The sequence below is a fragment of the Anneissia japonica genome, unplaced genomic scaffold (assembly GCF_011630105.1).
Source record: "Anneissia japonica isolate Jap-2015-1 unplaced genomic scaffold, ASM1163010v1 scaffold2994_len2133135_cov197, whole genome shotgun sequence".
Classification (NCBI taxonomy): domain Eukaryota; kingdom Metazoa; phylum Echinodermata; class Crinoidea; order Comatulida; family Comatulidae; genus Anneissia; species Anneissia japonica.
The window spans coordinates 451071-463915 of NW_022728550.1; the positions used below are offsets into that span (position 1 = coordinate 451071).

The window sequence follows — 12845 nt, forward strand, 5'->3', positions numbered from 1 at the left end:
GTAACCTGGATAATCCCTTTGTCCCAAGAGGAAAACTGCTATGGCTGCTATTGTTGAAATTCTCCCATTTAGAATGAGTTATTCTTCACAGTAACACCTCTCAAATGCCTGTACCCCAATTTCAAGTGTGTAGAACTAAAGAATTCTACTCGTTGCTAAAACGCTTGTGTTCAATTCCTAGTACCCCTTGTGATTATATTATGCACAATGGAAACCATAGACAAAGGTGCGAGAAGGTATATTTGTGGACTAGTTTCTTTATCCCCAAAACCTGGTGAACTCTGAAGACTGCCATTCAAAAGGGTCATGCTGGCAAATAATTGATCTGAAATTTTGAAGGAGGTTTCATGTTGACCTGGCTGGTCTGAGTAAATTTGCTTTTCACACCTGTACAGATGTAGGGGGAGTGTATTGTACTGTCAAAGCAAGCGAGCATTGCTATTGGCTGAGAGCGTTGTGGAGCTGTGGAAGCTACAGGGATTGACTCATTGTCTTGTATGCTCTCGGTATAGCATAGGCTTAGTTCATGTTTGTCCTCAGCCAACTAATATTGCATGTAAAGTGTACAACATTGATTGCCTACCTGTGAACAATTCTCTCTGTGACATTGATGTAGGGATATTTTCTAGTTATTTTTTCTGTTGGATAAATACATGATCCAAAATGAGTTGGGATAATATTTGGCGAAATAAAGGTGAGTTGCTATCGTACACAGAAAAATTCTACTAAATTTCTAATTCTATTCTTAAACTAAAATATTTTTATTTATAAAATATTTGTTTTTCTTTATTGACTTGTGATTCTCACTTAGGCTCACTTGTTAAATTGATACTTTTAACATCACTCTCAAAAGAAACATGTTATTAAATCTTGTTCAACTTTGTTTTTAGATTGCCATAATGCTAATTTATTTTAAGAATTATAATTTTTAGATCCTAATTTTTTTTGGTCAATAATTCAAATAATTAAAAAAAATTAACTATAGAACATACAAAACCAAAACAGTATAATATATATTTTGATACCGAATAATAATAATAATAATAATAATAATAATAATAATAATAATAATAATAATAATAATAATAATTATTATTATTATAATCATAATAGTTCATTAATTTTTTTTTTTTTTCATTTATTTATTTATTTATTCGACTATATTGTTATATTATATAATACCAGTTGGAGTGGGTTGGTTTGTTGTTGCATAAAACATGTAAGATGGATATGGGATGGTGACATCCCTCCCAAACCACTTTGCTTTTGTCTCTCAGTAACTACAGTATATGCTCTTCAGTAAGTTATTTTTAAAATGATGTTATTGATGTATACCACTCAAAGTGGTATGATTCTGCCCTACATGGCATGGCACCAATAAATTATCATGCTAATTAATATTATTTATTGTTATTTAATCAGTATGAAACCTTGGTAATTTTACTATAAAAATCACATCATCGTTGGCACTGTAGTTGGTTAGCTCTCAGCGCTCACTCTTTTTTTTAGCTGAATTGTGCACTATATAAATCCACAATATTATATTAATTTTTTATCAAACTAATGAAAAATAAACCCCAAAAAATGATTTGATAATGGTAAATTAATGGGAGAAAGTTGTATGTAAAACAGACAGGTTATCTAATGAGTCCAGTGTGCATCAGCTTCCATCGCTCCATCTACACCTCACTACTGCAGAAAAAGACATGGCGGAAAAAAACCAAAATGAATAAGAATAATCTGGGATGTATATCTTTAAATTTAACTGAATTTCTAATTAAGTGTATTTGGCGAAGATGTTGAACTCTAGGATTTAAATTAAATATACGTTGACAGTTTCTTTGCAGTTAATGAGGGATATGAAATTCAATGTATACTTGCCTTCAAATTTATGCATTCTAAAAGTTAAAGATTATGTGAATAAATCTATAGAGTATTTATGATAAACTTATAATTTTCTTTAAAATTATCATTTAAAAATAACAATGTTTTGAATTTAGGGAAACTACAAGCTAAGGTAGACTCTTGAATTTTAATATTGAATTTAGAATCATTATAGTTGTATACTAACATAAACTGAAACAATGCTATGCTATGTAATACCTCGCTTTTTTAAATGCTGTAAACTATGTAAATACAGTTTTAAATATTTAAATTAATTATAGTAAAACGTCAATTTTACGAACGTCGATTTTACGAATTGTCGATTTTATGAAGTCTTTGCCCCTGATGACGTCATCATCGACCAATTATTACTGTAAAAAAAGTCCAATTGTGTACGTTTTACAAAGTGATACTGTATATTTTTCTTAATAATATAAAGTTTTTTCTTCTATTTCTGGTATAATAATCAATATATTAATGTAATAAACCTAATCAGAATAACAAACTACTAAGGACAGTGTCGTTGGATTGAGGGCACATGTTTACGATGACGAACGAGTGTTGTGGTCAGCAACTTATTGACATCGTGAATGCTGGATATGATCGCGAAATGCATGTAAACAACACAATTCAGCGATCTAACAACTAGAAAGAACACGTTAAGCTAGGCTCTAGCACGTTAGACCACGCTGCTGCACTGTCGGTTCCTGCTAGGCCTGGCTGCCGTCAGCCTATCGGCGCTCAATGGCAGGGGATAGCTAGGCCTAGGTATTAGAAACTGACACCCGATCTAGTTTACAAATTTTTAAATTTACGAACACCCCTTGGTACCAAGGGGTATGTAAAATGGACTTTTTACTGTAACTAATATTTCAATTATGATATAAATATATAGCACCAAAATTCCTAATCAAAATGTTCAAAGGCGCTTGAGTACCAAATATTTTTTATATAAATTTTGTTCCTCAAAATGAAATGAGAGCTTAAATTATAATTATATAATGCTCAATTTTATAATAAATCTCTAAAGTATAATAATTTTCATAATCCTATTTGAAGTTGCGTAAATTGTTTTTAATTTTTTTTTCTTAATTCGCTGCTAGTTTCCTGAATCTGCTATAAATTATAAATTTATGAGTTGTTTTTGTTCGTACCTGCTGAGAGGATTGGCTTGATATTGATGTGTAAGAGCTTCCTTTTCTTCAGATCACCTGCTTTCAGCGAGTGTGAAAGGTTTAATTGGGAAATTAGCAAGTCTTTGTGGTATGATACGATCTACCTGGCCCTTATTGATTAACCTGTACTTATTAACCATAGAGAGCTTTGGTCAAAGCCTTTCATCAGCCATTTACTTGTGTGTTTGCAAGGTGAATATTAGGAAGTTGTCAGATAATCAACATTGCTTGAGTATGAACTAAAGTGTGATGTGAAGGAGAGTTTATAACTTGATCATTTACATGGTTTACATTTACATGTAAACATATTCAACATAATAAACAATAATTTATTTTAACATAATACAATAATTTATCAAAAACTACATTTTTCCAGGTGTCATAATTTATAAAACTACATTTTTCCATCAATGGTGGAATCCTCAGTGAATGAAAGGTGCATTTAGGATTTTTTTTATGCTGTGTATATTTTTATACATTACTGCAAAAGTTTGCATATGTAACAATTAGTGTGGTTCTCTTTCTGATTTTCAAAGTACAGTATCTTAGGCCAAGTAACAAAAAATCCTTGTTTCCCATCCTGGGTTTTTTAAAAAGTTGGTGTGGGAGGCACTTATTATTTGATATTTGTTATTTTACACAGTTCGTCAAATATGCCAAAGCCTGTCTCTGTGTAGTAAAATGTGTTGTAAACAAGTTGTCAATAGTTTTGTCATTGCTTGTCTTGATGTTTAGTGTTATCATGGTCTTTGTGTTTAAAAATGCATTTGTGAACTATAAAATGCGTAAGCAATTGAAAATTTGCATTTTCGATGTAAAAAAACCCAAAAAGTTTAGGAATAACAAAAAACAAAAAAATTCACATGCCAAAAAATGGTAAGGGCAGGGATGGTAAACAAGGAATTTTTGTTATTTGGTCCTAGTAAAGGCTGATAGTTTTAGTATTTAGGTAGTATGATATGATGATGTCATCAGTGACTATGTGATGTAGGCTGAAATCATAAGTCTTCATGTTAGATAAATAAGAGAGATCTTAGAAGTTATTGCTTTAGATGACAGCGGCAAAGCTGTATTAACGAGGATGGAAAGATGATCAGGGAAATGGAGATGAAAAGGTCAGAGGAGCGATCTAATTCAACATGATCGGTGTCTCTGAGTTTAAGGAGGACACTGAGAAAGGACAGATACATGCCACTTATAACTAGGCCTAGTAAATATGAATATTTTAAAAAGTATATTTGATACCTGTTTTTAAATACTTGTAATTTAGACTGGCTGCTGTTATTAGAAATTAAGTGATGGTATTGGGTAACAATTTAAAAATATATTTGTCATTTTCAATTACTTAATAAATATTTGAATAGTTTATTTGCTATATTTTGTGAATTGCTTTCACAAAACAACGAAGAAAATAGAATGCCAGTAATCCAACTTAATAATATGTTCCATCTTCTGTTCTCTTTGGATTAAGGAATCAGTTATCCTCCTTGTGTAATATATTGATATTTAATCTGTAATTTAAGTTTGAAAATATTAAATTGTAAGCGTTTAAATAATTAATAAGATTTGTAACTCAAAGCACTTGTCAAAGAGATGTTCGTTTATTATAACACATGAATTATTGCAACAATTTGTGAATCCTTGGCAGTTTGTATATTTCATATTCCAAGTAAAAAACTTCAGGAGCCCCATAAATTACAAAATATATACTTGAGGTTGTAAGCTGGGGTATTTGTAAAAATGAGCCTCTGTTCCCTTATCATGTATGTTTAGCAAATTATAGAATCATCCATTGGAAAAAAAGATGATTTATGCCTGTCCCTTGGAGAAAACATGCCATAGAAATGTACACAATAAATCTACCATGAAGCGTGCAAGCAATCAAATGTGCGGAAAAAAACCTGACAGACCTGAAATTGGATAGTTGCGTAGAAAGGTTCTAATTACTGAAATGAAAGGCATACTCTAAAACATTCTTATTTTAACCCTTTTCTATTCTTATTCATTTTTGTTCTGACATGTTTTCAGCAGTGTAAATGTATGGTTACCTGCCTGATATTTCTGAACTTGACAATTTTGTTTTAATTGTTAATTAATTACAGTAATAAATTCAATTGTTTTTCTTCCAATACCCCTTTCAAAGTCGACAATGGTGTAGATTTCCTCTAATATACTGCATTGAATGACAACGAGGCTCAGTCGCAGTCACTAATTCTTTGGTTGTCGTCAAATGTCCCAGTTTGTGTAAAGTGACTTTGAGTTCTCAATATCAGTCAGTTGATTCATTTCAATGTAGTCCATTTGTAATCAGCTATAGAGGACCTTCTACGTCAAGTAGAATTTTCATTTCTAATGGTTGTGGAATCGAAGATTGGCAAGCCTGTCTTTTCCACAAGTTGATGCAGGCTATGGTGCTGATTGTTTCAAGGGGAGTAAAGCTATTTATGAAGACTTTTCCTACCATTATGCCTGGTACAGGTATATTATCATGCAGGAGTACCTGTCATCTAAGACTTGGTGATGTCCCTTCTTGCTAGCAACCATTCTTCTTGTATCCATTACTAAATCCTTCGGTTCTTTCCCTCCCTGGTCTTCTAGCACTAATTTTCCTGCTTTTCCTTTCCTAGTCCTTCCACTGTACTAATCCTGTTCTTTCCCCTTCTAGTTCTCCCAATCCTCGTACTCTTTCTCTGCCAGTATTCTTTCTCCCTACACTAATCTTCCAGCTATTCTTCTTCCAAGTCCTCCTTATGTAGTGTAATTTCATACCTGATTACCACTTAAGAAAATCCCTCTCACAGACAATGCATGGATTTTATTAAGTTTAAAGGCATATTATTTCTGTACTGCTGTATATTATGCCTTCGGCTAAAGTAATTGTACTATCGATCAAATACTCCTCTTGAGTAATATTAATAGTAAATATATTGTTGGGTTTGATGTTAAGATGCATAAGACCTTGGCTGGATTATAGTTAATATCATTTGGAATAGATTAAGATACATTATATTGGGTATTACAAAGAGACCGACGAATAGAAAGCAAAATACGTGGCTGAATAAAAATTAATTGCCAAAAATAAGCCAGCTACAACAACAGTTAATACGGGTATTGCCCCTTTGATGGTGCCGATTTCCCATACTCTTAGGTTTTTGTTATTCTAAAATGATTTTAATAGATTTTATATGGGCATTTTATGAATAATCATTTATGTAGTTTCATACATATTATTTTTCTTTTGGCTGTTTCCTATCAGAATATAGCAAATTATTGTCATGTTGTTTCGCATCTCAGTAGCATATCACCACCACATTACAGGAGTACAATTATATATTCTGAAGTATAATTCATTCATTTCATTATTCTTTATTTCAGACTTTACATCCATATTTAAACATCGTCAACTTAACTAATAATAATGTATATACAAGGGGAAAATAAACCCCACATGATCCTTAGAAATTAAGGATTAACATAAAGAAGTTCGTTCCATCTTTTTGAGAGCCTAGAACTTTCAAAGAATCCATTTACAGAACGAACTACAGGGTTCACACAAGTAGAAAATCGCTTTAAAAAGCTAAAGATTGATTTTCTCATAAATTCTGGGAAAGATAATAAATTATTATTAACAAATAATGCATTAGCACTACAATATCTCGGTTGGCGTAACAGTTTTCTTAAAATATTGTTATAACATACTTTCAGTGTGTTCATAGATGAAAGCCTATACATAGACCAGAGCATAGCACAATAAAAACTCATACAGAAAGAATGAAATAATATACATTTGACTTCATCACTGCACTTGCTAAATTTTCTACAGATTACATTTCCACGTATACTCAGTGATCTAACTTGTCTTTTGATATCAAGCTCATCATTGAGGTCACAGCATATTATGTGACCAAGATATGATACGGATTCAACATATTTGAGGTTTTTGTTATTATCACAACTACTTTAATGACAATATTTTATCTAGTAAAGTCATTGCTTGGATATTTGGTAAGCCCACCCCCTGATATAGGCTTCATTTCAGATGCAAGCATTCATCCTGGTACAAGCCCAAGGTGTAATTTCAACTAAGTCTTTGGAGTGGCAAGCCAGCATTGAAGTTGCTATAGAACACAGGAATGATGTTTCACCATAAAAAATATCAAACCATGTGTCAAATCTGCCTGCCTACTGTAGGCCTATATATCTTCAGTATATCATCAACCTGAGCAGTCTGAAAGTTCATTATAAATACAGTTCTCACAGAATAGTCTACATCCTACATCTTCCCGCTGAGCTACAAATATTCGTTCAAAGCCATTTTAACTTTGCCTAGGCCTAGTGATTTACATATTTGCTGGTGGGTATCTTATTGTTACCTTTAACCTTGTTTTCACAAAATGCATCTACATACAGCATTAAAAAGATTCCTTTACCAATTAATGTTTAATTGAATAAATTTTTAATGTTCTTGTATCAGGATCTAGAGCATTTTATGGACTATACATAGACTATTATGGATCTGCTGTAAGGCCAAAATACTGTTTGCTGATATTTAATACCACTGATCACATGGAGTAATGAACCATTTTATCCTCATATAATATTAGACGTAATTATCTTTTATATTTCGTTAATACGCATAACTCAGGCATGATTATCCAAGTGAATCTTAATTGATTGATACAGTGGGATCTACAAGCTCTAAGGCTTTCGTTAAGGTAATTAATTCACGAAGGTGATAATGGATATTGATTAAAGCGGCCATCTTCGGTGTATGATTTGAACACATTTGTATGATTAAAATGGTGATACAAGATAAAAGGGAACGATCGGTTTCACTTCTTCCAGTAGGTTAAGTGGTGATTTGAGTTAGACGTTCAGTATTGATCATTAAGTCTTGCTAGCAAAAAGCCTTTGTTCTTTAATCTCACTTTCACAGTATACCGACAACATTAGAATTGAAATTACAATAATTATTTTATGCATTGATGCTCGTTGGCGGTACCAACTGGAAAACGATCCTGTTGAAGAGCGTACAGAAATGGTGCAGGTCATAAGTTTGTGCTAATGTATGGTCTCTACACTCCATTTACACGGAAAGATGAAAAAACGATTACACAAATGACGTAGTAAACTATTATATAAATGCACTTAATGCTCAGGTAAAATTGTTACGACTTCCCGTTACAGTTATGATTGAAATAAAAGTATGTGAATTAAAGAATTTCGTTTTTTAATTAAATTTTATTAGGTTAGATAATTTTTTTAGTGTTGCTGTTTGTCTCATTAAAATAGTAGTATTATTAATAATGCTATTATTTTCAAATTATTGCTTATAATATAGGACTCCCTCCTATTAAAGATTACTTCTTTGGCACCAGAGTTTCCATGGTCTTTAGCGACTAATCTCTAATTAGAATAATAAAAATTTGTTAGTTTGGGATCACAGAAAAGTGATCTTTAATAAGAGGTGATATTTGATTGGAGGGAGATATATAATCTATTACAAATAATGCATTTTAATAGTTAATCTCTTTTATTGCATTGCTAGTTACTGGTTATCAAAAATGATCAAACTTACTTACATGGCGAGTACATATACAGTCATACTTTCCCTCTCTCTCTCTATCTGGCACATCCGGTTAATGATGAGCAAAGTCATAATTTTTCTATTTTTCACTCCACAAATCTCTGTTTTTCATAAGTTATGAAATTACTGTCGATGTGTGATTAGATCCTTTTCTAATACATACAGCATACCATCCCTAATATTTTATCATGTATATGCATAAATATATTATAATTAATACAGTGACTTAATTTGTAACCTTGTCACTTTTTCTACATTTATACTTCCTATAAAATACCGGTAATTCAAGGATGACAAGAAAACCAAAAACTAGATGATCAGAAATACTGTAGTCCATGAGATATATGTTAGACTTTTTTTGTTGTTGATATCAACTTCAATTGCCTTCTTATTCAAAGCAGGTGTAGTGAGTAGGTCATCTTGTATCTTATGACAATCTCATATAAAGTTTGCCAATTTCTCCTTTCATACTCATTTTGATAGGATTTTAGTAATGAGAAACCATGATAGACTTGTGTGGTTAAAGTTGGTAGACTAGTTAGTGTTGCAAACAGCTGTATCGCAATAAATCTTAGTAACCACTCTTGGGATGTTGGAGATGATTATTGCGTCTGTAAACATTTGCTAACAATATACACATTATTATATTATAAATTTAAATTGTTCTAATTCATACAAAATTACAACTCCATAAAACATTTTGATAAACTTAACGATCATTCATGCACAAAGCTGAAACTAATTTCGTATAAAATGCATTAGAAATATGTATTGTTTATAATTTGTTTATTTTTTTTAATAATTAGGAAAGTATATTCAAAATTAGAGAATTTATTGTTATAGTATTTGTTTAAATGCAATTATTTATTTCTGCTTTAATACTCTTGTTGAAACAACTGACATAAACCTATTTAATGTTACATTTTACATTTTTTTTTGCAAAGATATTAATTAAGTTGTGTTACTGTAAAGATGTATCAGGCTAGGCTTTACATTACTATTTTTTTTATCATTCTAAAAAGATTCATTAATGTTTGATATTTATAAATTGCACTAAGTGGCATGATAGCTTCTCAGGAGGGAACACAAACCATTTATTTTATATGTTTCTCTTCAAATGTCACTGTTATTTATCTTACAAACTTTTTTGCTCAACAAAAAAGGTTTTGAAACCGTAGAAGCATGATATGAAGGTGCAAAAATCTATTATTCTCAGCTTCTATTGAGTTCTCTGTTTTACAACATGCTTTTAAAGCTTGTCCAATTAATAACAACAGAAAGACATGGAGTGCATTTTTCAATCTTTTCTGATGTTTGTTATTTATTGCCCTCGTTAATCAGTGATGAGACAAATTGCTATCCAGTTAGGAAATAAAAATTTTGTTCACTGCGTTAAATACCTAGTGGAGCACGCTACAACTCCCGTAATTTAGTCGTTAATTGTCGAGAAAAGTTCACCTCATGGTTGTTGTCTTGGGTCACCTAGTAATTAAGATGTTAATGATGCAAGATTATTATTGTTGAAAGTGATGCTAATTTAAAAATCTACTCATGTTTACAGGTGTATTTTGGTAACTGTTTTATTCAGACTCTGTTAAAATAAACTGTAAAACGAAAGCATAAAAAATTGAATCAATATTATTTAAAATTATGACTGCTTTTTATTGAATTCTTCTATTTAATTAGCTTATTTTGAATGTTTTACAGTGCTTCTTATATGATCCGAAAGCCAAAAAGAATGACTATACACAACACAAGAAAGAATAAAGAGGATCTAAATTGTGGATTTTGTAATAATTACGTGAACTGGAGTATAACATTTCTTGGATTTAATAGATCCCTGATACTGAGCTGGCATTCCCTACACTGTACATTATTTCCCATTCTTTTAGTTCAGCATTGGGGCATATGTTTTTTTCTTCCCCTGGATCTGCTTCCATTTCTTCTGAAACTGCTTCCCATTCCTTGTATCTCTTTCCTATTTCCCTGGACCTGCTGTCTATTCATCTGGATCTGATTCCCTTTCATCTGGATCGACTTCCCATTCCTTAGGATCTGCATAGATCCATGTACCATACTTTCCCTTTCTGCACCAGAAAGTCAGTGCTTTATCAATTGATCTTAAAGTGCTTGAAACTGCGGTGTACTTAAGTTGTTAATCATTTTAATTTGATGAGAAAACGTTGTACGTGACTAGAATCTATTCATTTACTTGGAATCCTGTTGACATTTACTTACTATTAGCTCTTTATTTCCCTTGCCTAATTTTCTTCGCCAAAAACCCAAGTATTTGCTGGAATTTGTTGTGACATTTCACATTAACTTGCAGAACATCTCATGAATTTGAACTAAGATACTGTCAAGAAAAGACCACAAACATATATTTAAGTTTTAGCATTTAAAGATAATTCAGAGTATTGGTGGAATAAATCTGTCAAATTTTAATTAAATGAACTTAGTTAGTTTTCAGATTTCTTTTAGAAACTGTTTCTGTTTCTGAAAAAAAATATATGTTGAACATTTTCAATAGTATTCATTAAGCGATGATTCTAATATAGAAAAATAGTTTGTCATGGACTTTGTCTATTTGTCAACGACATTGCTTATAATAATCTTTTTTTGGACAACCTTTGACCTAAGAATTATGCTTTTCTGCAAAGGTTCAAATGATTGTTTGAACAAATAAAGTACATTCTATCAGGAGATAATGATGTATACCTTGGTGGAACAGAAACAAAATCTAAGCCTGAACCAGATAACAGTATGTAGTATAATACCGTATTCCTATTGGTAAAACATTAATTATATACTGTAGCACTGGGTCCGAATATGTTTAGAGAAGAGATAAGCTGTGCACTTTGTTCACTGGTACTTAACATACTTACTGGTGTGATCGATTTTGTTAAGCGTATTGTTAGATAACATTTCCTTTCAAAAAACATTTTATATCATTTTTAAGTGCAATACATTAGACACTTAGTAGGGGCAATGTGGATAATATTTTCATTACAAGTTCATTGGTCATTTTGAAGGTCGTGTAATTGTGTGTATGTATTATCTTGGAAAGTGAACACTTGAATAAGATATTACATTGGCAGTCATGAAATGTGCAGCCCTTAGTCCCTAGCTTTTGAAAATATAATTTACATTACAATAAGTTTACATAAGGAAGATATCAGTAAAATATAGTCACTCAGGATGTGATATTTGTATATTCTGATGTGAATACGACACATACCATTACACTTGCCTTGTACTTGTTTCACACATTTCTGTACCCTGATGGAATATTTTATTAAAAGGTATTTTGATTTTGAACAATAATTGGCAGTTATTTCATGGTTTTATTGACACAAAGTTCATTCTTTGGAGTTATTTTATAAATTTCTACTTGTGAATGTTATTAATAACATTAATATTTCCCATGGTATATTAATGTTATTGTTGAACCTACGGTATTTTATATTTTTTGGGAATGGCTGGAAAAATTATCAAAATGAGGTTGTTGAGATCTCAAAAAAATTCTAGTTAACATGTTAGTAATAACATTAATTTTAATATTTCCCATGATATATTAATACTTCACATGTAATGATGTTAATGTCATTGTTGAACTGACCCTGTTATTTGAAGGTCTGGGAAAAGTATCAGAGTGAGGTTGTTGAAATTTGATAGAAAAATATAGTGGGATGGGTGGAGGGAGAGATCTGCAGTAATTGAGTTCCATCTGTAGTCAAAGTGAGGAGTGGAGCTGAGGAGAAACGAAAGTGTGAAGAAGGAAAAATGAGAAAAATAGAATATGAATGGAGAAGGGAAGATGAGGAAGAATGAAACAAAAAAAAGTAGACTTAGCCAGGCACACAAGGCGTCATTCAGTAGTCGGCCAACAAGTTTTCATGGAGACCACAATAATGTACGTACTACGAATCATTTATTTTTATGGCGAGCGACTCAGATTGCCTCTGAAATTCAGTTGGCAATATCATGTCATGAAGTGCTTACATAGAGCGGAGACCGATTCGTCGCTGACGCAGTCTGTCCCCGGCATCAGATATTTATCCATAATGATTGCGCAAGCTCATCTTTACCTATGATTAATGTATCATTAGTAGTTTTGTAAGTCAATTGGAATGAAAACATGAATACAGTACTTGTTGTGTATTGTTGTTGCTACTAATGCTTCATTTTATTGAGTCCAT

The 12845-nt window shown here is 31.7% G+C and overlaps 1 protein-coding gene across 1 annotated transcript in view; it reads left to right on the top strand.

The window, feature by feature from the left end:
* The first annotated feature begins 393 nt into the window (after window positions 1–393).
* LOC117114321 (activin receptor type-1-like) overlaps window positions 394–12845 on the top strand; it is a 43885-nt gene continuing 31433 nt past the window's right edge. Inside the window, exon 1 of the mRNA XM_033257963.1 lies at window positions 394–694. Within this exon, the coding sequence (XP_033113854.1) occupies window positions 664–694 (31 nt within the window). The 5' untranslated portion in view covers window positions 394–663. The remainder of the gene's footprint in view (window positions 695–12845) is intronic.